This window comes from Tinamus guttatus, unplaced genomic scaffold, assembly GCF_059628265.1.
Source record: "Tinamus guttatus ecotype Peru unplaced genomic scaffold, ASM5962826v1 Tinamus_guttatus_pri_ptg000530l, whole genome shotgun sequence".
Lineage (NCBI taxonomy): Eukaryota > Metazoa > Chordata > Aves > Tinamiformes > Tinamidae > Tinamus > Tinamus guttatus.
In genome coordinates this window covers 3,711,609-3,737,953 of record NW_028289064.1, presented here as the reverse complement: position 1 = coordinate 3,737,953, position 26,345 = coordinate 3,711,609, and the positions used below count along the sequence as shown (strand labels likewise).

The 26,345-nt window shown below is 36.3% G+C and overlaps 1 protein-coding gene across 1 annotated transcript in view; it reads right to left on the bottom strand.

Moving 5' to 3' along the window:
• Positions 1 to 26,345, bottom strand: part of ODAD2 (outer dynein arm docking complex subunit 2) — a 77,898-nt gene that overhangs the window by 39,316 nt on the left and 12,237 nt on the right. The window contains exons 10-15 of the mRNA XM_088534015.1: positions 8,300 to 8,446; positions 7,816 to 8,025; positions 7,414 to 7,650; positions 6,337 to 6,447; positions 5,661 to 5,815; positions 2,079 to 2,321 (exon numbers count right to left, since the gene is read on the bottom strand). Coding sequence (XP_088390141.1) covers positions 2,079 to 2,321; positions 5,661 to 5,815; positions 6,337 to 6,447; positions 7,414 to 7,650; positions 7,816 to 8,025; positions 8,300 to 8,446 — 1,103 coding nt within the window. The remainder of the gene's footprint in view (positions 1 to 2,078; positions 2,322 to 5,660; positions 5,816 to 6,336; positions 6,448 to 7,413; positions 7,651 to 7,815; positions 8,026 to 8,299; positions 8,447 to 26,345) is intronic.

Here is a 26,345-nt window from a genome sequence, read left to right as displayed (position 1 = left end):
ACAGTTTCACCTCCTGCTATACTGGTCTGAGGATAAAGAGAAGGAAGGTGAATGGATGGTCCCAGTGTTTGTTTGTTGTTTGAAAGATTGAATGTATTAACCCTGCAAGATGCAGAACACACAACCAAGTAAATCATTTAAACACGTGAGGAGCTCCATTGACATCAATGTTCAAGTTAAGTATTGTTAAAACAGTTTGCTGGATCAGGATCAAAATTCTCCCTACCTGCCTGAATCATGCCTTGGAAAAAGACAACACCATTATTTCTTCTAGCGCTACAGCTCTAAACTTGACACAACTGAACTTGACTGAACACTGACACATTGCTTCAACTAAGCATCTTGGTCTCCCTATGAATAATAATTTATCTGTAATGTCTTTTACCCAGTCGTTAAAAGTACATTATATTCCTGGAATAAAATCTAGCCTACTTTTTCTAAACGTTGCAAACCTTCAACAGAGAATTTTTCCATATGAACCTAATTTGAGACTTGATTCCTTCGTCCACTATTGGCAAACTCTTTAGAATTTCCTCCCAAACAACCTATGCTCTCTCCTTCCTAAAAACAAGATGGACTCTGTTTGATTACAATTTTAGCAGCAACTTGTGTTATTTTTGGGGCTTATACCAACCACATTCCAGTACGAAGCTATCCATACTGGGTATTATGAGTGATAGTGCTGTGGGCTGCAGTATGTCTGAGGTTTTAGAAATGTCGTTTTCTTTTTATTGGCATTTACACTCCTCTGTCAATTACGATGTTATTTGTCTTAGGTTAGTAGAGCAAAGACTTATGTTTAGTATTCTTCATTTGAAATATTAGCAAAAGTGATTTCATTTGTGTATGCTTTTATACTACACGGCTAACTGTTCCTATAAGCCATGTTTACCGTTGTGTAGCATCTAGCCTCTTGCCACTGGGTGACAGCCAAAGCATGGAAACAAAAGCCCTATTCAGGCAAAGAATTCCCTGCACTGCTATATGAATATCAAGTGAATTATGCAAATCAGAACAGGAGGAGCTTAATAAAACTCTCTCTTTCTGACCTTCCTTACATATAAGGAGGGAAATATGCCCAAGATCTTGAGGAAAATATCCCTGTAAGGGAACAGCAAGCACAGTAAATGCTGACCTGAATATTTTACTGGAACACTTAATCATGAAATTCAAAGTCTTTCTGTCAGTCATGCAAATCTGCATCACAAAACTAAAGAGAGCAACAACTTTCTCAGTAAAAGCCAGCCTTTTTCTTCTTCTGTTTTTGAAGGAATAGTACAGGAGAAAAGGGTCAAAAAGAAAAAGTCGGAGTCCATAAAGAGAATAACGAAGACAAAAAGACAAAATACAAACCATGTTCTAATTTTAACAGCTTTCAAAAGATTTTTCATGAGAGTAAACACACACACTTCTTTTTGAATTATTTCTGTAATTTAGGCAATTATCTATGACTTGAGAACAGTAAAAGGAAGAAAAGGAAAAACAGATCATCATCATACAGTACTTTAAAACGGTGCTCTGTAAGGCTGAATCTTAGCTTTAATAAAAATCAATTTATTACAGGCTTACCTGATTTTCCAAAAAATGCCTGTTGTGTCCTATATATTAATTAAATACTTGTGTTGCCATATAGCATACTATTCAATAGGATATAACTAACCCACATAGCTTGCAAAAAACAAAATATCCATTAAACTCACACTAGCACTGATGAAAGTAAAACCTATTACTATGTTTAACAGGAAATTAAGTCCATTATTAATTCAGATGATTTTATACTAAATGGTACATAATCCATCAAAAGCCTGAACTAAAATAGTACAAACATGAAATGTCTTTTCAAACAACCCTATTACACAAAGTAACTAATCTGTGAATTCAATACCATAGCTGATTGCAATATATCTACTTATATATATTTTTTTGTAAGAAGCTATCTTTACCTTAGAACTTTAAATGTTGTCCTTGCAAAATCAGCTGCTGGAATTACTCAGATTATTTTCCTGCAATATTTCAAATTCCGTAAGTATTACTTATACCGTATTTTCTTACCTCATATATATACACACGTAACTTACATCATATTTTCAGGTTCTGTTGCACAAGCTCCCACTGCTTTGGTGACATTCACAAGAAGTGCCTGATCAGTTCCAGTGAGCAATTTCACCAGAGGGGGGATTCCACCGCATTTACGGATAATAGTTCGATTTATGTGCTCTTGGCAACATTCTCCCACTGCTCCAACAACATTTACAAGGACTTCATCAGGCTGATCAGTGAGCAGTCCTACTAAAGCCTCTAAAGTTTTATATTCCTGAAGTCTAAATGACAGCAATAACAACAAAGTCATTATTTTCTGTATGTTACTGTTGTGATGCTTTATTTTGTAAGTAAATTAACTTGTTAAAGAAATTACAATACATGTAAACCATCCCAGTCAGTTCTTGTGAGTCTTATGTACAGCACAATTTCTTATTCTTTTTTAGAAATACATATTTCTCTAGGAATGTGAGGAGTGGTTTGAGGGTTGTTTAAAACTTAACATATGGATGCAATAAAAAGCTGAAAATGCACTGGAAGACTGGCAGATACAGTGGCATCCTAATTTCCATTGCTTTTTCCTGCCTGTTAACAATGGGCTGGAATAGCAGTATATCAGCACCTCCCTCAGTTTTCTATAGCCAAAGGATCATTCTTACTTTTCACCGAATGTCAGCCTTTGGTGGGTTTTACTGACAACTTCTATACCTAGCTAAGGCCTAACATTTGCATTTTCTTAAAGTCATAAGGATAGTTTTTGTAAATTGCTGTTGTATTATGTGACATTCCATTTTAAAGTGAGGAAATAAGTTGACAGAAATATGGAATGAGTCAACTGCAAACTAATACTGCCCTTACTTTTCACAGCACTTTCAATATTGAAAAAAAATCAAGAAATTTATTTTAAAACTCCAGGAAGTCTGTTTCCTTCTCCAGGTCTCATCCTACAAACATACGCATGCTACACCTCAAAGGTTCATCTTTCAGATCAGGACTTTAGTCCTCAGTACTAGGGTCATCTTCATGTTTTGTTCAGAACTTGGAGGTTTCTTAAGCCTTAACAAGACTTAACATATTCTACCTTCCTTCAGTACATTTTCTATGATATACCATGACAATTCAGCTTGGGATATCAAACTGCATTTATCCAATAACTATGCTTTGACTTACACATTTGTGCAAATACATACATTTTTTCTCCCTAAAGAGATCAATTCTCTGAGGGTAGGGTTCTTACTTGTGCTTCCCTCATGGCCTCTAGCATCTGTTAATGTGAACATGAGCTCATATTTACTCTGAATTTTCCAGGAATCAGCTATACTTGGTGATTTTTGTTTCATAGAATAATAATAATAAAATCTTATTTTTGAAGTTTAGATAGCCAAATTAGAAACATTTTGATAAAAGTTAATCTTTTCAGGTGGATTCACTAGGATTGCAGTACAATTAATATAAGTAAGAAATAAAAAACCTTCATTTTTCATAATTCAGACTTTTGCCTTGCAAAAAACATCTTTCCCTGTTCCTTGCTATTTGGAAAAGTCCCAAAATTTTATTCAAGAGATGTTAACAGAAAAAGAAAAAAAAATGACATTTCAAAAGTATCAATAAAAAAACCCATTGATTTTCTTGGGCGAACTGCATCTGTGTTGCAGATGGGATGTTTCCCAGACGGAATAACGGGCTGGCTCTGCGATAGGCAGGCTACTCTCCGACAGAGTTGCTGGCTCGGGCCATCTTGTGTCCAGAAGCAGAACGGCTGCCTGCGCTCAACGTGGAGGCCGAGCTAGGCGGCCCAGACACCTACAGCAGCTCCCTGCTGCGGCAGCCCTGCATCCCAGCAATGCGCTCCTGGTATGGGGAGCGCTGTAGAATAGTTTGAAGATGAGTAAGTGGCTCTGAGAAACCAGCAGAGTTTGTTAGTTCTAGCCCCGTGCCAGATTCAAGCTTGTCCCTCCAGATTACTTCTGTGTTTTCGTATTATCCCCCCTCTCCTTTCTGCAGTGTCCTCCCACCCTGCGTTTGGGCAGGGTTTACTGCTTCAGACTCAGCGCTAGAATACACATGAATTCAGCGGAAGGCTGGAGCTGTGCCTGGCTAGTAACCTTCATGGAGCTTCCAGCACTTGCCAAAGATATCTGAATGGCCCAGGAAAAATCTGTTTGCATTTGGCCAGAATTATTGGCTACAGCTATACTAATAAATAAAACAGGCGAGGGCTCATTCTCTAGCCCTGAGGACAAGAGGCACAACATAGCATCCATATGGCTAAAATCTCTTATCCTCACAATACAGGGTGGCCTCACCCTTTTTTGCCTAATGGGAACAATCTGCTGCCTTGTGCTGTTCCCAAGCAGCGTCTAGGCACTGTCTGGGGGACTGCTGGCCAAACTGTATGGGGGACTGTTCTAACCCTTAAACATGTGGATGATCATGACACAGTGCCTGAACCCAAGCCTTGGCCTTGACTCGTTTACTAGCACCACCTCCCTACAGACTGCTCCAGAAAGAGAATGCCTCTGTGCAGACACCAAAGCTCAGAGAAAAGGGAGATGGGTACTTCTGCAAAGCAGGGTGTTACTGTGCAGCCAAGAATGCAGAAGCAGAATACATAAAGACCAAAGCTCTGTATACCAACAGTTGGGGAATTCATTTAGCAGAGCAAAAAGCTGTACTCAAAGCCCTGATATTGGATTTTTTTCTGATTTTAATCAGTGGCTATCTAACATATCAGCATGTCCAGCAATGCATATCAAAATTAGGGCTGCAGGAGGGGTTTACTCTGGTTTTCCTTCCTGCCCATGAATCTTGCCCTTCTCTGCACAGAGCTGCTCAGCTTCAGCAGGAACCTGGCACAGTGATGCCAGCATTTCCTTAAAATGAGGCACATCAGCGATGAACGAAGCTGAACGGAGGCAGCCTACTGTTCTTAACTGCTAAGTTATTCTACAAAAGGTGGACACAACTCCCGCTGTCACATCCCCTATGACTCCAGGCTCTAATACCAACTTACAGTAGAAGTCACTTATTTAGTAGCTGGGTGTCCAGACTAGGTTACGCATCTGAGAGGTTTCTCCAGAGGCTACTTATCCAAGCCTCCAGCATATTACTAAAATAGGTGGACCTAACATATTTTAGCTATCTACTCTAGAACAAGACAATTCGCTCCATTGAATGACCATAAAGAGTACCTAAATATGTATCTACACTGCTAAAGTTAGGTATTCTCTCTGGAGAATATCTGGAGCCATAATTCAGGTTTCTAAGCTACAGAGAGCAAAGGGGGATACTGGATGTGCATTCAAGTCAAACATTTTCTATGCGTGAGTATACTCCCTGGCTCCATGTCCTATATCTTGATTATTCTTTGCAGGCACCAGTTCTCACCCTTGACTCCTAAGATTCTAGAAACTTTAACAGTCTCCAGTGCACCCTGACGAGGTCAGGGGGCAGCCTGCAGCACCTAAGCTGAAGGCACAGATGATCAAAGCATGGCTTTGCAGAATCATGGCCAAGAAGAAAAACAAGCAAACAAACAAAAAAACTCCAAAAAAACAAAAATAGACCCGTAAATTTAAAACATGGAAGCATAATAAATATTTGCAAAATTAAATGGTTACTTTGACACATTTTCTCCACTGATCGCACATTTCCAGATTGCTCCTGTCACAGCTGCTAAAAGTTGCTTATTTTGAGTGTTACCGAGCAAAACAGACAGTGGTTGTAGACCTCCATGCTGTCTGACCAGGTCACGTGTTTCTTTGTCTTCTGCACACTGTGCAACAAATGAAATACACATATTATTGAAAATGTAGGAGAGACTGTCTTCAAAAGCTAGAGGTACTATGTTGCAAATATTGAAAACTAACATAGAAGAAAATGAGAACTGCTTATTAAATACCTAGAAATGCTAGGCACTCACTAAGATATTTCTGACAGTAAAGAACTACTTCATGTTACAAAATTTATATTTTTTTCCCCTTGTGAACAAATAAACAGAAAATAATTTGTGCATCTCTTTGCGTAGCATGTCCCACCCCTCTCCACCAGTTACCTGTGCAATTTAGGACCTGCTTGCAAGAGACTAATTCAACTAGGATCTGAACAGCAATATTAAATGTACAGCTAAGACGCCTCATAAAAATTAAGCCACAAACTGTCAACATTTTCTGCAAAATAATTTCTCACATCTTAGAGAAATAATAAAACTGAGAAATATTAGTACTAAGTGACAACGATATGAAAACCAAGCGCTAATCCCTCCCTCTGATCTACGAATTGAAATAATAAAATTACCTTAAATATGGCACTTGCACAAAGCATCTGTAGCTCCTCGTGTTCACTACTTAGATTTTTCACAAGGTCTTCAATCATTCCTTCCATCCTTATTGCAAGTCTGTAACTTTGCTAAAAGACAAACTCCATCTTTTTTAACTCCTCTGCACTAGTAGTAAATAACACTAATCATAGTAATAGTGAAGTACTATAATTTTAGCCTCTGATTTTGTGGAGTCCTGCACTTAATTTTAAGCAAAAGTAATCTAGATTGCCTAGAATATACTACTGATGTTCTCCACCACATGCATAACATCTCTGCGGGGCTGTGATCTTATTATGGGCAGTACAAACAGGTGCTGAAGCACTCACTCTGTATGAACCTCACGGAACGCTCTGAAAGGTGCTCAGGTGCTCACATGTTTCTTTACTTTCTGCACAGTATACAAAAAATAAAATATTCATATGTTCAAAATGTATAAAACAGTGGTTCAATGTGCAGAATCAGAGAAGAAACAGATGCTCCAGGATGGGGTCAACAGGCACCTTTTCATTTCACCTAAAGCCAGTAGCCAAAATAATAGATCTGCTCCCAGAAGGAGGTTAGGAAAACATGTTATTAGCATTAAAATTTGTCGTATGTTTTCTTCCAAATTTTAATCCACAGGCATTGTAGATGGAATTACTTTAGTTTAAGAGATTCATTTAGTCTTCCCTGAAAAAATGTGTTCAAATCTGGCCACATGACTCTCCCCCTAAAAACCGAACCTCCTGATTGTTCAATACAGAATACTAAAGTTAAAATTTCTCACGTGTGTGTCTTCATGAGGCCTATGTGTTTCAAGAAAGTTTTCTAAAGACAAACTACTTTTGTCTTTAGAACAAAAAATTAAGTGGGTTTTATTTTACCATAAACTGTAACCTTCTTACAAAATCTTCTACCACACCCTAGCATTCACAGTTCTGAGTCCAAATGTCATAATGAAGTTCCTGCCCTGGACAAAGTTTGTTTTTAAATGGTAGGCAAAGGTAACACTTCCTTTTATTGGTCAATTATTTTTATGATTAGAAATAACGTAGTTGTACGTGTTTACCTACCTCTGAGGCACATTCTTGTAGTGTCCCCACCACTGGGGTTAAGATGTTTACATGTGAACACTTGAGCCACTTAGCCAATAATGGAATGCCACCAGCCTTAAGAATTGCCTCTTTGTTTTTGGTGCTTTTGCTGCAGCTCCAGAGTGCCAAAGCCCCACAGCGAGCTATTTCAAAATCTTTTGCTTGGGGTGGTGTAAGAGCAGATGATCCCACTGAAATACATTCCAATAGCCCAACCTAACAATAAAAAAAAAAAAAATCAATTATACATAGTGGACCCTGATATTATACCGCTTTTTATTGATAGCGGACACTATCTGGACAGCCAGGCATACAACAAATCATCTATTGTTAGGAAAAAATATGCTTGTGGAAGGCATACTGATTTTAATATTTTCTTACCAGTTTCTTGATCCCTCCATATTGCCTTACTGTCCGTCGTGCTCGTTTAAACCTAGCAACATTAGCAATTGTTTCAGCTGCCAAACACTTTAGGTCTTTATCTGGAGACTCTAGTATTTTCACCATGATCTGTAATCCCTCAAGATCTGCAATTGCATGTCTGATCAGTGAATTCTGACTGATTTCCTTCAGTATTTTTAAAGAACCAATCTAAATAATGGAAAATAACAGACATTATATACCATTTAAGAATAAAAAAGTAGTAAAATTATTTAAAATGTAAGAGTGATCTAAAAACATTTTATCTTTTAAATTGAAAATCAGAAATCAGATTTTTATATATTAAAGTCCTTCAAATTAAGAAAACACGGAAAACATGAGAAAACAAATCAATTTTCTTTATACTACATAATCTTGAAAATTGAGAAAATATTCTAATAATAAAAAAAGTATAATCACTGCTCTATTTGACAAACCCCCTTACCTGACATTTAATTTCTTCTGTATCAAGTAAATTAATTAACACTTCAAGACCTCCAACATCTCTAATGGCCAGTTGGCATGTTTCTTGAGCCAGATTGAAATCTTTCATTGAACACAATGCAATTACAGTAGCTGTCGGATTACCTCCCTAAAATAAAATAAATTATTAACATATGTAAAGAAAATTAAATGTAAAACTTAATCTCTTCTATTAGCACCAACAAAATTACTACTAAAGGAGAAACCCGTTAGAGTATTTCTTGAATCTATGGTATTAAATAACATAGGCGTAATGAGAAATGAAATAATGATAGTCTGAAAATGGCAAAATGTTTAAGAAAAAAAAATACTGCAGACAAAAAATGGGCTGATAAATTAGGGAAAGTCAAGTATCAGAAATTCTGTGTTTTGATCTAAGTGTTTGTAGAGAGCAAGAGAAGATAAAGACATTTCAAAGACTCTATCTGCATTCCTTGCATTGATGCTCACCCTGGAAGAAAACAGAGTGCAAACTGGAATTCTTCTTTGTCAAGGACATTTCAGATCTGTCCGAAAACTGAAGTGACTGCAGAAAAGCTTATTAAAACAAACAAACAAAGAAAAGCAACAGAATGAGTAATAACGAGTCACCGTTAGTGGATGGTATTCACTCAAGAGTTATTATACAGAAAATCAAGGCAAAAATATTTGAGCCATTACAAGTGGCCTGTATCCTCTGACTTCAAACAACTCTGCAGCCTAAGTACTGGACAAATGTCACATCAATTTTGAAAAGATACTGGGGTGATCCAAGGCCTGTTAGATGCCCATGCTTGACAATTCAGTAGGCTGTAATAAAGAATAGGATTAGCAGACATCTAGCTAATTATGATATTTGGAAATATATATATCTAAATAGTCAACATAGATCTGTTAAAAGAAGTGCTACAAAACCTGCCAAACTCTTAGATAGGGATGATCTAGTTGAAGTCTAATGAAGCCCCATAGGGCTTTTGACAAAGTCCCTCACACTCTACACACAGTCTCCCACTGCTAGAAATTATGCACTCAAGTTTTTCCCACTTGTGAAAATAAGAAGTCAGGAAATCTGGAGTGCAAGAGATGAACCCCAGGCATAGAAAGCTTCCTTCTTGGTCATAGCGACTGCAGCCAGGATCTTAGGATCTGCTATTACTTTTGATCTGGTCCAATATCTTTTATATACAAATTTAAAATAATAAATACACAGAAAAAGACAAAAGAATATACCTTAATGTAGGAGTTTCAGAACGAGGGCATGTGAAAAGACTTGGGATCTTGCATACAAATTTGAGATTACATTGTAACATTTGACTAGAAGTATGAATTTTTGGATGTGTCTTAGGCAGAAAATGTATTGTAACAATGATTTCTTTCAAATCTATAATATAGACTTAAAATTAACCAAAACAAGGATGAACTCAGCTATGCAGAAATGCAGGAATCTGAGCTACCACAGCTAGAGGAGAAGTGGGAGTGCACGAACAATGTCAACTGGTGCTAGTGAGTAGGCTACAGCTTAGTGTACCTGTTAATCAAACTACAGTGTCTGCCTCCCAAATGCCTTGGAATTCCAAGGAAGCTTGGGCTCACATCCAGGTGTGAGCTGGGCTGCAGCCTCTCTTTTTTAAATGACATTTTTGAAACTGTAAAGAACTTCAAATCTACCCTTCCCCAAGGAAAATATTTTGCTAATCCATGCTGATCATACTGAAACAGACAACACTATAAAACTCAGTAATGCTCGCAAATATTTTTGTTAGGTGTACTTGCTTCATATTTAAATTATGAATCACATCCCCTAAGCATAAAGAAATCAGAAACAGTAAGACTAATACAGAATACCAAAGTATTTGGACTCAACATACCCTTCAATTGATATGATAAAACTAGTAGAGAATTGTAAGCAAGATAATGTTCTCAATAGAAATGTGAGAAAAATACTGCGTGAAGCTTCAGATCAGTAACTTACATCAGACAATGCATTTGTGACAATCAACGAATTATAAGTGTATGGTACTTCAAAACCAGTTTTTAATTTTAATTTCTTTTAGCTACAGGTGTCCACATAATTTTCTTGCAGAAAGCTGCTTAAACATAAAGGTATTTTTTAACATAATATATTGTCCTGAAGAAAAATTTTTACAATTACTTCATGCTAAGTTTTCTTCGATCGTCATTACATTCTTGACTCTAGAAGAAACTGAAGCATGTGTCCAGCTTTAAGAACATTTTTAGATCTACTTGGTAAAATAGGTCCTATGGAATAAAATTATTGTAGCATTTTTTCAAATGTTTTCCTAGGGAAATTAGCTTATCTATACATATCAGAAAGCCTAATGGTTTTAAAATATCTACAGAGCATGATTGCCAAACTACAGAGAATACTTTGTAGCTGGAAAAGAGAGTGTCCTATGAAGTTTTTGATCTTTTCACATAGCTCAGAGTTCGACATTTATTCTAACTTTGCTTCGTAATATAAACATTTTGCAACAGGTGTTTAAAGAAAAAACTTCTCTTTTTATTCTTTTATATAAATTCAAGGAGTACATTGTTAAAGTGACAGTGTCTCTTCTTTTGAGGAATATTTACCCTACAGTAAAACTACATTTATAGATAATGTAATAATTCTTAATTCTGTTATCTATTAAATATATAACTGTCCATATATGATACTCAGCATAGTCCAAGTTTTTTTTTAAAAAAAGTTTGTTTCTTTTTCTTCAAACTGCAAAAACAGCTTAAAATATGTTTCTAAGCTTCAACAAACTTTTTCATATTTTCTGAAGTATCTGTTATACAAAATGAAAAATACTACTGATGGTCTCAACAATTAATTTTATTGTAGTTACCATTGCAGAAAGTCTTCCAGGACTTACAGTAAAGATTTTAACAGGCATGGAAATAGTTACCTCTCCATTGAGTTGAAATAAAACCTGCATCATGTTGTATGACCATTTGAAACATGATCTGCTGGATGCAAAATAAACTCTACTGGCAGATAAACAACCAATTTTAAGGCTTCAAATTAAGCACAGATTTAGTTTAAAATGTGCATCTCTTTCTATAGAGCAATATAGTGTAAATATCCACAAGCTAAGTCAAAATAAAACAGGATCAGCACTGCATTAATCAGTAAAACTTCTCAGTTTTACTGAGAAGTAAACATTACACACATCGGTATGTGTAATGTCTCAATCATGACAGTAAACTCATGGAGATCACAACTGAGAATTACAGAACTATGAAGATGGCTATATAAAATTAAAATCAAATGTGCAGCAAAGCTTGTCTTGATTTTATTTTAGAAGTATTTAACTGAATATTTTTATAAAACACAGACAAATCTACTTAAAACCTTTAGCATATGTCAACAAAATCAGCTATATTAGACAGTGCAGTATATAAATTTGGTGTCTATGACGTGATCTCACTTTTCACGATGGGAGGAAGATCTGTGAGATCTGCCTTTGATTTTTTTTTATCCTACTACTGGATGTCCTGCTGGATATTCTTTTCCCAACTTAAAAAGACCTTTCAGTAATGGTGAAAGCTACAGAATTGTCACGCAGAGGTTGATAAATTATCTTTTCATTCTTAAGCCGAGATAAAAAGGTAAATCAAGAACTAATGTCCAAAAGAATATTAATCTACCTACTTTGAGTGTCTTTATACCAACAGTCTTTAAATTGATTAATTTATTTTTGTTTAATGCAAAATAACTCATTTGACTCTTACTTTACTTCTGGCTGGGACAATGCCTTCAGTCTTGATTTAATAATGTCAAGAAATGCAGCATCTCCAAGTTAATCATCTTTGCTATTAAAATTTTGAGCTCCTCTGACTTCAGTTTTAGCCACTGATTGTTTAAAGAGTTCTTTGGTAATTGACAACTCCTTCTTCATAAAAAAACTTTCTACTATATTAAGACACCCATCAATTCACTTTTTGGTAAACTAACAAGCTTGAGTTCCTAAGTCTTATAGCACTCACTGTCTAGCACTTTCTCTAGCTTTTGAATAAGCTTACATTTTGAAATGTAATTCTTTCCTGAACAACATTTTTTTTCAACATTTTTTTTTTAATTTTGCATACCAGAGCAGGCTCAAAATCAGTTTTAGGGGCTCCATACACCAATGTAACCTTGCATCCCTAAGCCTTCTCACTGCCTGTGTTTATGAAACAGGACATTGGTCTTTGCCATATAAGTACTGCTCAGTTGCTTGCATGTAACTGCCAGAAGTTTTTAGAGGAGCTATGTCCAGAATACAGACCTCCCTGTACAGGTATGTTCTGAATTCTCCTTCCTTATGCACCTAACTGCATCTGGGCATACTGAAGCATATTTGATCCAAACGGAGACATGCTACCAGGCAATTCAGATCTGCCTTTTAGTACCTCCCTGTTATTCCACATTCTTTCCCATTTCTGGTTTTCAGGAATGACTTTACAACTGGACAACTGATGAAAATGTTGTTCAAGGTCTGCCACTAGAGGAGAAACATCCTTATTTGGTGCTGTTCTCCCAGTGATGCCACTTATTTTGTTTAAGACTTTGCAATTCAGAAAAGAATTACCTGCCTACATTTTTTGCCTGCATCCAGACCACCTTTTCAATGGTTTGTTTGGAGTCTTATCTTTCTCCATTTTAAAATCCTCAGATTTTCAAAAATCACTCCTTGGCATCTCCCTTTGGATCTCAGGATCTCACTGCTGGACAGTGCTTCTGAGACACCCAAGTACTTTCTGGCACCTTCTGACAGAAACACATTCAAACACCAGATCACAGAATCACAGAGTGGTTGAGGTTGGAAGGGGCCTCTAGAGATCATCTAGTCCAACCCCCCTGCTCCAGCAGGGACACCCAGAGCATGGGGCACAGGGCGGCATCCAGGCGGGTTTTGAAGATCTCCAGAGGAGGAGACTCCACAACCTCTCTGGGCAGCCTGTGCCAGGGCTCTGGCACCCTCACAGGAAAGAAGTTCCTCCTCATATGGAGATTAAACGTGCCATGTTTCAACTTACACCCATTACCCCTCGTCCTGCCGCCAGCCACCACAGAGAAGAGCTGCCCCCACTACTGAAAGACCTGAAGTTAATATGGCTCCTCAGGAACAAAAATAATAGAAAATAGTCACCCACTTATTTGTTCATGTTTGTATTTGGTACAATTAGTATTTAAACTCATTCTACATTTTCTTAAGCCATGGAAAAAAGTTTTAACAGAAGAAGAAAAACAAAATTAGCTGTAGTGGCAGGTTTTAAGACTCTTAAGCATTTAACCATTTTCTTTACAGGCTTGTTAAATGGATTTTACAACAGACAGAACTGCCAAAGATGGCTTCATACTTATTTTGCAGCGTTTACATCCTAAATCAGTCAAAATCATCCCAATCTCCAATATAAATCAGGGTAGTTTGAAGTCTCTCTACACTTGGTTGCCCACCATGTTGCACAGATACAACAATGTTTATAAATGGCAGTAAATCAAATGGCATGTAAATGGCAAGGTACCTAGTTAGAGTCCAGAAACTCATCCATTGTTGTTACGTAAATCCAGGAAATAAGAAAGCATGATTTAAAGAGAAAGAAATTTAAGGAAAGAGGAAGTCATTAGTACCTTAAAGAAATTAACAACACAAAAGCAAATATCCCACTGAGGATGAAGAACATGAAGCAAAATCATTTGCATTAATCAAGCAAAATCCTGAGCTTTTCAGAATTTCTCTGAAACTCAGGATGCATACAGACATGAAGACAAGAAAAAACGACTAAGAATAAAAATAAAAGAATAGATCAGACATGTAAGGCCACAAATCAAGATACAATTACCAAGGGGTGTGCAACTGAAAAACATCATTTTGTTTGGTGCAACAGTAATTATCAAGACCAAGAAAACTATTAGTTGAGGGCGACCTCTCAATAAATGAATGCAAGAAGTTCAACATCTTTGTATGCTTTTGTTTTTACTGTGTTCCAGTACTACACACCCACAGTCAATGATGAAGAAATAAACACTCCTATGCTAAAGACCTAATTAGTCAATGAATACTTTGATAAATTAGATGTTTTAATAGTAGTTGAGCTTAATGGAGTCCACTCTACGTTGCTGAGAGAATTGGCTGCTGCAATGTCAGAGCCATTAGCAACCATGCCTGAAAAATCAACAAGGAAAAATTATCTCCTGGAAAACACAGTACCTGTCTTTAAGGTGGGATAGTAGATGAGTCAACACATGTAAGATTAGCCTGATTGACTCCAAAATGGAATTGGCACGTACAATCCATACCATACAGCTCTCATTTCTTGTTATGAAAAGACTTGTCGATATTGAAGAAGCAGCAAATGAAATATGTACTAGGTTACATGCAAAATTTGGTACAATGTATGGAAACAAGGTTAGCTGGAATCAATTGTAAAAATATATTCAGACAGTAACTACAACTTGTTCACTGTCAAACTGGATAGATACATCAAGTCAGTTCCTCATCTGTGTCCTCATTGAGACCATATGTTTCTTATTAATACAGTCACAATGATCAAAATGATTCCAAGCCAGGAGAACAGGATTACGCTCCAAAATCATTAAAAAGAAAAAAGAAAAAAAAAAGAAAAAAGAAAAAAAAAGAAAAAAGAAAAAAAAGAAAAAAGAAAAAAAAGAAAAAAGAAAAAAAAGAAAAAAGAAAAAAAGAAAAAAGTAAAAAAGAAAAAAGAAAAAAAGAAAAAAGAAAAAAGAAAAAAAGAAAAAAGAAAAAAGAAAAAAGAAAAAAAAGAAAAAAGAAAAAAGAAAAAAATAGATTTTTAAAAGGGCATGTTTTAAAGTTACTCAGGAAAAAAGAGATGTTCAAATGCAAACAAAAGACCATGGTTAGTTTCCAGCACTCCACAAAAAAAGGGATCTGGTGTCAACAGTGGAGCACAGTGTAGCCATCCCCACAATGCTGTGGTTAAAAAAAAAAAAAAAAAAAAAAGAAAGAAATTAAAAAAAAAGAAAGAACACACACACACACACACAAATTCGACAATAAGACTTACGAACAAATTTGCAACCTAAGGACTGGCAATCATCCCTCTGTTCAGCACTCACAATTGCTGTACTAAGTCCTGTTCCAGACACTGCACTTCAGAAAAGCACTGAGCAGAGATGAGGGGAGGACAGCAAAATATCAGAAAAGTACGATCTGCTAAGAAAAACTGAAGGAACCAAAGCTCTTTATATGCTAGAGATGGGGGGAATAAAGAGATCAGTTTAGGAAGACAGCCATGTATTCTACATGTCCCTGTTCTTGTGGAAGGGACAAGAAATCAAAGTGTCAAGGCTGATAGATATTAGAAATACTTTCTAATGACGAGGATAATTAAACTCAAATTTAATATTTTAAATATATTAAAATTTAATATAATTACAGTATTAAGTATTTTACCTATATAGTTTAGAGCAATAATGAAACCAACACCACAACAAAGAAAAGCTACACAACTACCTGTCAAGATGCAAAAAATGTTGATTCTGTTCTGGAGACAAACAGTGGTAATAAATGACCTCCTGTTTTCTACTCTAGTTGTGTTTTCTACTACTTATTTTTCCCCCCCATGAACTGTTATTACCTTTTTTTTTTTTTAAATACAAAATGCTTCTGATTAGATATTTCCTTTGATTCATCTCCAACAGTGCTGAAGCAAAAGATAACATATATCTTAACAAAATATAAAGACTCAAGATTCGAATATCACATGTCCCATCCTAAATAAAAGCCACACTAGTCAATATAAGACTTTAAAATGTGAAACCATGATCTCAATTCAGCAATGCTAGGGAAGAAATATATAAAATTTCCTCCAGGGTCACCTCTGTAAAGGGTAATCTGCACTAAAGCTTTTGCAGATGTTCTGCCAGCAGGCGGAAACATTAGCTTTTCAGACAGCTGAAGCTGCAAACGAGCTGCACAAGAGACCTATGGAATATCTAACCTGAATTCTTTCATCTAGTACAGTCCACATTACGGCAAGCATTGCCCTATTCCTTCTGTTTGAACCCTCCAATACCTACGTGGTTTAACTACACCAATTGACCAGTGCAATAGGGTTTATTTTCTCTTGCAGAGACCTCTATCAAAGTTCAGAATTGCCACAACTGACACTAGAGGAAGGGCAGTTTTAAGAGGAAGGCCTATACCTGAACTCAGGAGTTTCCATATGCATGGAAAATACGGATGTAACAATTAATTCTAAGTGTTTTTCAGTTTCCCAAGAGACAACAATATTAAATAAAATGAAGATTATACATTTTTTTTGGTTGCAAACATCGCCATGAATATTCAGAGTTATTTTAGTAATTTATATAATTCATATGTGAATATGACTGAATGCAATCAAAAAATGAAATATTATTTCATACTGAAACGGCAATGTGAAGGATTTTTTTTGTTACTTAAAATGCATTTTTACTATGGCAAATTAAATTTCAGCCATAGATTTATTTACATTTATAAGTAAGTAGATACTGGATTGATACAGTAAAGCATATGTCTATTATAGTTTGCCTGCGATTCAGCAACAGGAAAGAAAAATGCTGCTTGACATTCTTAGGCCTAATAAAATCATAGTTTTGCTTATTAGTATATATATATCTACATGACAATTATAATATACTTGAAAAAAAAAAGACTGAATATATCAAATCAATATGTATTTAGAAAATGCTGAACAGAAAAAACTTAGTTGCATGAGATAGCTAAAAGAAAGCAGGTCAAAATGACCCTTGGTATCATATCGAAAATTATTTAATTAAAAGTCATTAATGGAATGAAACAACCCCTAGAACAATAATATTGATTAAATGGAACCTAAGCCAAATATATTATTAAAATTTTTGCTATTTCTGTAAGGCAAGTAAGCCAAAAAAAGTAGTAAAGCTTAAAATGGAATTCTTAATCGGCACTATTGTAATATTTTGATTTTCTATTGAACTTGACTCTCTTAAATCACAGATCATGCATTTTGTAATTTACTACCAGAAAATATTTCTAAATTTAAATTTCAATAAAATTTAATGAAAAACTTACTAATGCTGTATCAACATTCTTCAGCAAGTCAGATTTTCTATCCTAGAAAATCCATAAACACTCTGGATTTTGTTTTGGTTTAAATACTAATTCAAATTTTTCATTTTAGTTTGTAAAATATGCAATCTGCAACTTGTTAGAGATGAGTTATGGACAAGTATAACAACTGATTTATGGAATCATTTCCTGAATCTTCTGGAGTGCTTGGGCTACTGCCTGGCAGTATGTAAACCATACAGATTAACACAGAGGCAGGGGAAAATCATGGGCATCTCAAAGTCAGAGAATCTAAAGTATTCACGTTGGACTACACTGGTTAGTGCACAGAATTGCAGGGTTTTAGCTGCAGATTAATCACCTGGCCCTGACCCTATTTCTCAGTGGCAGAAGTGAGATATATGTTAGGACACAATGAGTTCAAATTGCTATCATATTTTATGGAACTGAAATGAGTTTTCAAAAAAAAAAAAGAAAAAAAAAAGAAAGAAAAAAAAGAATAGTTCTATTATTTTCTGAATGAACCAGAAGGTTGTGTTAGGCAGTTGCTGAGTTCCTCCTGAAAACTCTTCCAAGATAGGTATATATTTTTTTAGGTAGCCTGACATGCAATCATTGAATTCTATCACAAAGAAGAAAGAAGTTCATGTGCAAACATGAGCTTTTACTGCACTGGACTAGGACTAGCTGCATGTTTTCCTCAGTAACTTCTCAAATCTGATTGAGAGAACAAAAAGTGTTGAACAACAATAATAAAATATACAAATAAACAAACAAGGACATTTGAAAAGACAAAAAGAAAGGGGGGGGTGTGTGTGCAAAGTTAATGTATAACATTTTAACGCTGCAAGTTCAACCTCTTCTCATTTCTGCCATTTTCAGTTTAGGAGAGTATTTGTTACTCACTTGCATCTGGACAATTTTATATAGACATGTGTCACAATGTTTTCAAATCTAGATAAATCTGGAGTGAAAAACAACATAGACTATAATGTGGTCAATAAAGCTCCCAGTTCCCTTCAATTTCCAGATCCAATTACTGCAACACATGAACTGAGAGATACTTTACAACTTACTCCCTGAAGGGCTAAAAGGACAGCACAGTATGAAGTGATGAAAAAGTAAAGAGCTATGCAGAGCTGGTAGTCTGCTGAAACACTTTTGAAGAACTGGAAGCAAGACAAGCCTACAGGATGGTGATTATATCCATATTACCTATGCGAACAATGCTCCAACACAGCCACTCAGTCAACTAGGCCAAAGTCAGAGTGTAGGTATAGAGCAGAGTAGGTAAAGTTGATGAGGCAACTCTCCATTAGCTGAGGGCTGCCAATTAGTTTATAAGGCTGGTACCAAAAAGGCTGATTTTGGAAAAGGCCTCCAAGGAAAAAGGTAAAACAAGGGGGAGAAAAAAAAAATCCAGATTTCCAAATACTTAAAGAATATGCCATATTAATAGGATTTTAAGAGACTATTTTACAAGACACTGACCAAAGACTTCAAATGCACAAGATTTGGAAACCCGTGTGTTCTAACTAAATTCACAAGTCCATAGCCATCCTACATTCCTGTTAAATAAGATCAAGTCAATGAAGTTAAGATCCATCTAGCTCTTCATTAGATGCTTAAACAGCAGATGAATCACACCTAAAAATACCCATTCTTTCTACTCATTGTACAAGGGGCCTAGGATGCACAGCTCAAACACAAATGCCTACGTTGTTCACAGACAGAGCTAGGCGAGACAAATCCCACCCTACACACCAAACTTTTGGCACTTGAAGAAAGGCATAGCCCTTTCCCTACCTTTGGTCACTTTGATGAAAGAAATATGAATATTTCCTACAAAGAACACAAAGAAATTATCAGGAAATTAAGAATGAATGAGAAAGACAAAAGGGATTAGGAGAAAGTTAAAAAAGCAGCCCACACAGACAGTAGTACTGTTTTTTCAGTTAGTTTTGATACTAATCCTAACTGCAGGCTTGGGGATGTGGTATACGCTGCCTATAATGCACATGTACCAGTGACCTTTAGTGATACAATGTCAGACCTGCCCAAGCAATTTTGATTTTGCGTAGTGCTTGGCTCAGGAAGACGATAGAAGCCTTAATGTTATTACAGCTATTTTATTTTACTTTTATGGATCCAAGGCATTTGGGACACAGGTGGAACTGCATCTGTGGAGAAAATTTAATGAGGTTGAACTAGGAAGGACCTGTGCTTGTACAGACTACTGGAAAAACTAGCAAGCTGTTGAGCTTGCATAAGCATTGGGCAGCCAAAAAAGACAATAGGATTTGAAACAAGCCAAAAAAGTTTTTGCAAGAAATACTAATTGATACCATTAGTGTATGAAAATATATGAGAAAAAAAATGCTCTCTGGAGAAATAAAAAAACTCAACAATGATCTTAGTGAGTGCACAGGAAAAAAGAGATGTAGATGAGGACATGGATGAGACATCTCTAATAGGCATGCTTTAGAGGCAACAATGTACGTAGTGAGCTGTGGCTGGTGATCAAACTGAGCCCAAATCCAATACGAAACCCTTAAAACCAAAGAAAATGCCTTTGATATTTTGCCTTGGTAGTTTTCAGAAACAATCATGTTCCAATTCTGCAGCAAAATCAACAATTCCATTTCAAGATAATAAAGCTTAAAGTCACATTGAGACACATGTGCCAATTACAATTATTTAAAGCAAGTATATGGGAAATGTGGTAGTTACGAATTCAGAAAAATACCCTCTTTTTTAATGCAGCATAATTACTTTTACAATATGTTACAATCCCACAGAAAAGGAAGACACAAACTTCATTCATTTTACCTTCTCTTCGTAGGTCCTTCTATTTTGATATAACATCTTTTTCTCCTTTTGGAATTATATTTTTCTGCTTTTTTGCTTCACTTCTATGCTGCCCTTCATCTCATCAGCTATGAAACAATTATGAGTATGTGACCCTTGGAACATTAAGTAAATCTCCTCTGAATAAAAATTCATTAGAATTAGTGTTAATGGTCAAAAATCAACTGGCTACGATTTGCTTCATGTCTCTACTGATGAGGAAGGATTGTTTGTACAGTATTTCGAGGAGAAAGCTATGCAAGTTCAAGTTGCCAATTACAATAATAATTTAAGAGTTCATCATTTGCCACCATGTCCAACCCAGTAAATTTATCATGGAACGATTTCTTTTTCATGACCTAGCACTGGCTAGGTTGTTAAAAATACACATCTTAACTATAATAAAATATAGTTTTTCCATATTTTTAGCCCACTCTTCCGTTTGTCAGCAATCACATTCCTTACAGGAATTAAAAAAAAAAAAAGTCCTGTATAATATTAGAAGATGGTAAAAAATACTTTTGCAAACAGTGGAGAAGAGGACGATATAAAGAGGTTATCTGCCAAGGTTGCCAGGTTAAACAAACATGTGCCTAGAAATACTAGCAGGTGGCATGTGATTACATCTCGTATATTTATTTTCTGAAAAATAATACCCTAGCACATAGCCAATTACAGCAAAATTCATTTTTTCATCTTGATCTCCCAGTTTTGGTTCAACTTCCTTCTTCACATTCCCTCAACATATGCTTTCATCAGGGAACAGGAAAGATTTATTGTTAGACATTGTACTAATTAAAGGTCAGCCAAATTGTCTGCAAGGCTGGTCAGTCTTGAAATAAACGCACACTACACTAGCAGAATTATTTTATATACTATATTTTACTACATGTAATTATTTTGTATTTAACAGCTATTCCTCTAAAATATTATCAGACCCAAGTCTTGCTGATGTGATATTGGAAAGAAGAGTTAATTGTTTTCTGCAGACTGTGGAAAAAATAGTATTATGAACAATGTATCTCCTGTACAGACGGGATATGTTTGCTACTCCTTCTAGATTTTAAAATTTAGCTATATTACACATATAGAGTGTGTTTTGCACACACACAAACAAATCAAATTTGGTTACATATCTATGCAAGTCCATACCTTCTGTATTATTCACCTAAGTATCAAATTATATTTGCAAAATTCTATCCACCAGTAGGTCTTTCTGGCAAAATGGAAGCCAAGTAAAGGGCTATAGATCTCTTCACAATTTGTATACTCCAAACTGTGGAGTTTGTTATTAGGGACATGCTAAAACACCCAAGGGTTTAGATTTGTCTTTGGCTAGCACAAGACTTCTAGGCACTACTACAGCATGTAAAATATGTAAACAAACAGTTTGTACTTCCATGGGCACACCATAACACTAATGCTGTTTGTCTTGTCTTACAAAAATTAAAGTATCTCTTCATATGATTTTGCTTTAAGTTCCTTAGTATTTAAAGATTCATTTTATTCCTTAGGCTAATATGATCGTGTCTCTTTTGAAGTTCTGCATTTTAAAATAAGGAAGATTAGTTTTCTGCTAATCCTGAAATACAAATAATATCTTAATCCATATCTTCCAGTCTATGAAGCTAACTTAAAATTTTATAATGAGTATTAATGTAATCTCAATAATTTGGAACATTTCCATCACCGTTGTAACTTTAAAAAGTCTATATTTTTACATTATGCAGTTAACAAAATACTCAGTCTGCCCTCTCACTCCCAAAAACCTTGAAAAAAAAATCTAAAAATCTGTTAGCCCGATCATTGTCTCTCCCAGTGCCATAAATTCATAAATGGTTCATATACAAGAGTTGCCATTTAGACCACCCGTTAAACTGTGGGGCACTGACAGTGCTACACAACACTGTTTAGCTAATCTCTCATTTGCACAAAAATATAAAAATCTATTTGAAAAGGTTGATGTTTTCTATGGGGTAAATTCCATGAGGAAATTTCAGATATCTAAAATGTCAGATCTCAGATATGATAACCTTCATCTTAGAGATAAACAGTGACTGATTTGATACTGATAAGTACCAAGGTAGCGTGCAAGTTGTTTGCTGCTGCTTGCTCCTTCCTCTCCAAGTACAGAAATATCATTTCTCCTCAACTTCTTCTGGCGAATGTAAGGGAACCTCCCATCTCCAATCCTGGGCCGTAGATCCTGGCAGAGCCCCGCAACATCTTTTCTTCCCCAAGAATCCTGCTACCCTCCAGGTAAAAAGAAGGGAACCTATTCCTTCCTGCAGGCCAGCCCACAGCTGTCTCTCCAGCTTCAGCACCTGGCACAACGTGGAAACAGCTGGGGAGAGTCACTAGGTTTGCTCAACACCTGAGATCTTGGAGTAAAAAAGAAACACAATTCTGTTGGAAAGAAAGGTTATTTTAAACGGTTGCCAAATTCATGGATATCTTACAGGAGGTGCCAGACCTGACTGGTTTCACTAATATACTCCTGAAATGTAGCCAAAAGTACCACAAGTTCCCAGGTGAGGAGCTGAAGGAGGAATACTGTAACTAGCACAGTCCCTTAGTGGGCGACTGCTCTGGCATAGGACAGTGCATAAATCACACCAGTACAGGGAACCAAAACTGAGCAGCATGAGAGCTTAAAGGATTAAAGACTTATCCTGGAGATTGGAATTATTCCTGGTGCAGTTGCTAGCCCCAATTCACCGCTTAACATCTTAAAACGGGCAATAATCAGCGCTCAGGGGAAGGCAGCACAAGCTGTGTGCTCAGCTCCAACCATTTCCCCTCAACCTTTTTTTTTCCCTCCTTCCTCAATTCCCTATGACCAGCCTCAAAAGCCCAGGTCTTAACGCAGAGCTTTCCTTTCTGAAGGTGAAAGGAGCTCTGTGGGACTTGCTGCCTAGTGCAGAAGATAAATACAATTCCTCACCTGCTGTGAGGCAGTGGGTCCTGACAGAGCCTTGTCCCTGATCCATGCTGCTATGAGAAATACAGAAGTAGGTGGGGATATTCAGGGTATATTCACTGCAGGAGAGTATCAACTTTGCAGGCAAGAGAGCTTATTTCACAGTGACAATCTTGTCTTAGTAGTTGGCAAACTCATCTTACCACCCTTTAACTTCACCTGAAACCAGTTTAACTAACAATGCTGAAGAAATGCAGCTGATGCTGGAAACTGCTTCCTGGGACTTGCTGTAATCCTAGCACCATCACCCCTGCCTGCAAGCAGATTTATGACCACTATAGGAAGTAACTGTAAAGAAAGTCATGTGGAAGGCCTTATCTAACCACGGCAAACGAGTGACGGTTTCTGTCCATCTCAGCTCTTCAGTGTAGAGGATTCTGTGTGGCTACCTGATGCTCCCCACTTCTAGTAAAAAAGGAAAGATGCTTATGTGTTCCTCCCACCCTATTCCTATTTTTTTTCATGTGCAAAATGCACTCCTTCCCCCAAAAACGTAATATTTAAGAGGCACTATTTTAATAAACACCATGAAATCTGAAACAGGCTCTCCTGAGTGGATCTCACTGTTATAAACATCAATAAACCACTTCCTTTTATTTACATCTACTCCAGCCCCTGGAGATGCCTCACACACCTACACGGGTATTGCGGGTCTCTCCTCCCTGACCGCTCGTAGGCCTATGGGGAGACTTGGCAACAGCGACGAGCTCCATGTGCCGCGCCAGAGGCTGGGAAGGCTGAAGGTGGGATGAGGAGCCAGACCACAGAAGCAGCTGCTTCCCAGTGGAGCAATTCCAACATGGCTGCTGCTTCCCAGGAAGGAGGGGAAACTGAGCAGGGCAAGCAGTCAGGAGGGAATTTCCCTGTGCACTCAGTTTTCTTCAGAAATGCATGAAGAGATACACAAATATGCTGTCTACAGGCACAATTCGCAGGACCTGGCAAGTTTGCTTTATATAAGAAACAACTGTCTCCTAAATTATAGTGACAAGCTAACAGTGATATAAAACACTGGTGTCGTTCAGGCTTGCAGGTTCATCTTTTATACAGTCTTACTGAACTGTGAATTGCATTTACTTTATCAGGCATTCAAAAATGTTTGCACCTACAAAAGATTTTATTTTCTAACTTTGTATCTGAAACAGCTATTAAGGCATCTTATTCATTTTTTAAGATGTGCATACAATGTATTCAAGCTTTGAAGACACTCAAGTCCCCGCAAATTTGTGCTTCTATATAAATACATTTGTAGATGCTTAAATATCACAGTTGTACATATATTTTCTCTTATGTTGCACGTGTCATGAACACTTGCCTACATGAACAACAAGAATGCCAAAAAATCTGCTAAGTCTGGCCAGAACTGCAGTATTTATACTTGAATTAAAATTAATTCCATGTGCAAGTTAAAGTAGCACTCCATCAATAAAGCATTTCAACCACTGTCTGTGGTATGGCACTGAGGCATCTCTTTTCAGTTTTATCTGACACTAGGGATTTCTTGCTTTACGTAGCTAAGAATCACTAGTGAAGTATTACATCTTTAAGCCCTTCTTTGTTCACTTATATCTAATTTAGAAAACTATAGAAAGACTCCGTGTACATGCAAACATAAACTTGCATTTGAATTTTCATAACAAACTACACTTTACATGATTGATTTTTGTATTATAAACTCTTCAGGTACTCACAATTTGATCAAATTTTCTCATTCTAGTTCTAAGCCCTTAAATCATTTTGACATCCTGCTTTTTGACAGCCTAAACAAAGTATACTAATTTCTAAAATAGAGAAGCATTAAAAAAGTATTTTCCATTTACCATTCTCACACTTCATTCTAAATAGTCTCATGTAATTTTAGACATATTTCCATACTGAAGCATGTTCATTACTAAAATCTAAACATAACCTTATTAAGGATCTACGTAGGAGAGATGACTTGAGAATTATATAATTAGCACCGAAGAGCCTTATCTGTAAAGAGGTTGGTCCATACATAGGACATTGACAAGATTTCCAAGATTTCTGGGAGTTCATCAACAGTAATGAATTCCAAGTAGCCTCTCTAGGAGAATCTCAAGTCTTTACTAAGAAGCTCAACTCTTAGGAAAGTGAAGGTAGAGGCGGTCCACAAAACAGAGTCAGGCCATCAGCAGACTGAAAGTTTTGAAAACAGCATCTTGGACTGTAATTCCATGCAAATGGAAGCATTTGTATCATGCAAAGCGTGCAAGTAAGGTGCTTAGCATTAGAACAACAGCCGAGCAAGTAAAACGCTGAATATTACACTAGATTAAACTTGCAAAGGGGTCTTCTCACACAGCACTAATGACACAAATAAAAATCTTCAACCTGAAATGTCAAGGCATAATGAACCATAGAGAGATTTATATTATGAATGCATTTTTATTTCTCTTTGACTACGAACACTGCCACAGGTCTCATATATGCTAATTGAGAAACAGCACTGAGAGTGGATTAAAAATTGTTTAACAGATAGGAGGAGTTATTCCACTACAACGGTTAAAGGACAGGAAGGAGCCAAAACTTTGCTTACATCTCACTAGCATTTCTGCTGCATCTAATGCCAGTGCAATCACTGTATCCCTGCGATGTGCATACTGTGTACTAATAAATAAATAAATAATAATCCAGTGCTTTTCTTAGTAACTTATGTAACTTAAATTCCAATACAAACTTGTAAAGGAATTTCCCCTGAGGGAAAAACATAACAAGTTTTAAAGTTTTCCAGTTTAGAGTCTTTTTTTTGAAGTATGTCAGACATACAGAATTATAAACATCTATATTTGTATGGTCCAAGAGATTTTCAACACGTCTGTGTAAAAAACTTTTTCTGTTGTTTTAGAGGCTGCCTATTTATCATACATTTTCTTGTCCACTAGCAGCATCTATCCAGACACAAGACCACATTAGAATTATTTCAGTCATGTATTAATCATAGTTGATGAAAGACTTTAGGCAAGTATTCAGTTTTAATAAAAACTCTTGAAAGTTATTATCCACATAAAGAAATATGTTGGAAAAAATTCCCCCAAAAAGTAAAACAGAAACCTAATAATTTATGCAGAAATTATACCATTTTTAGTTTTAAATAACACTGAACACATGGCTTAATCTAA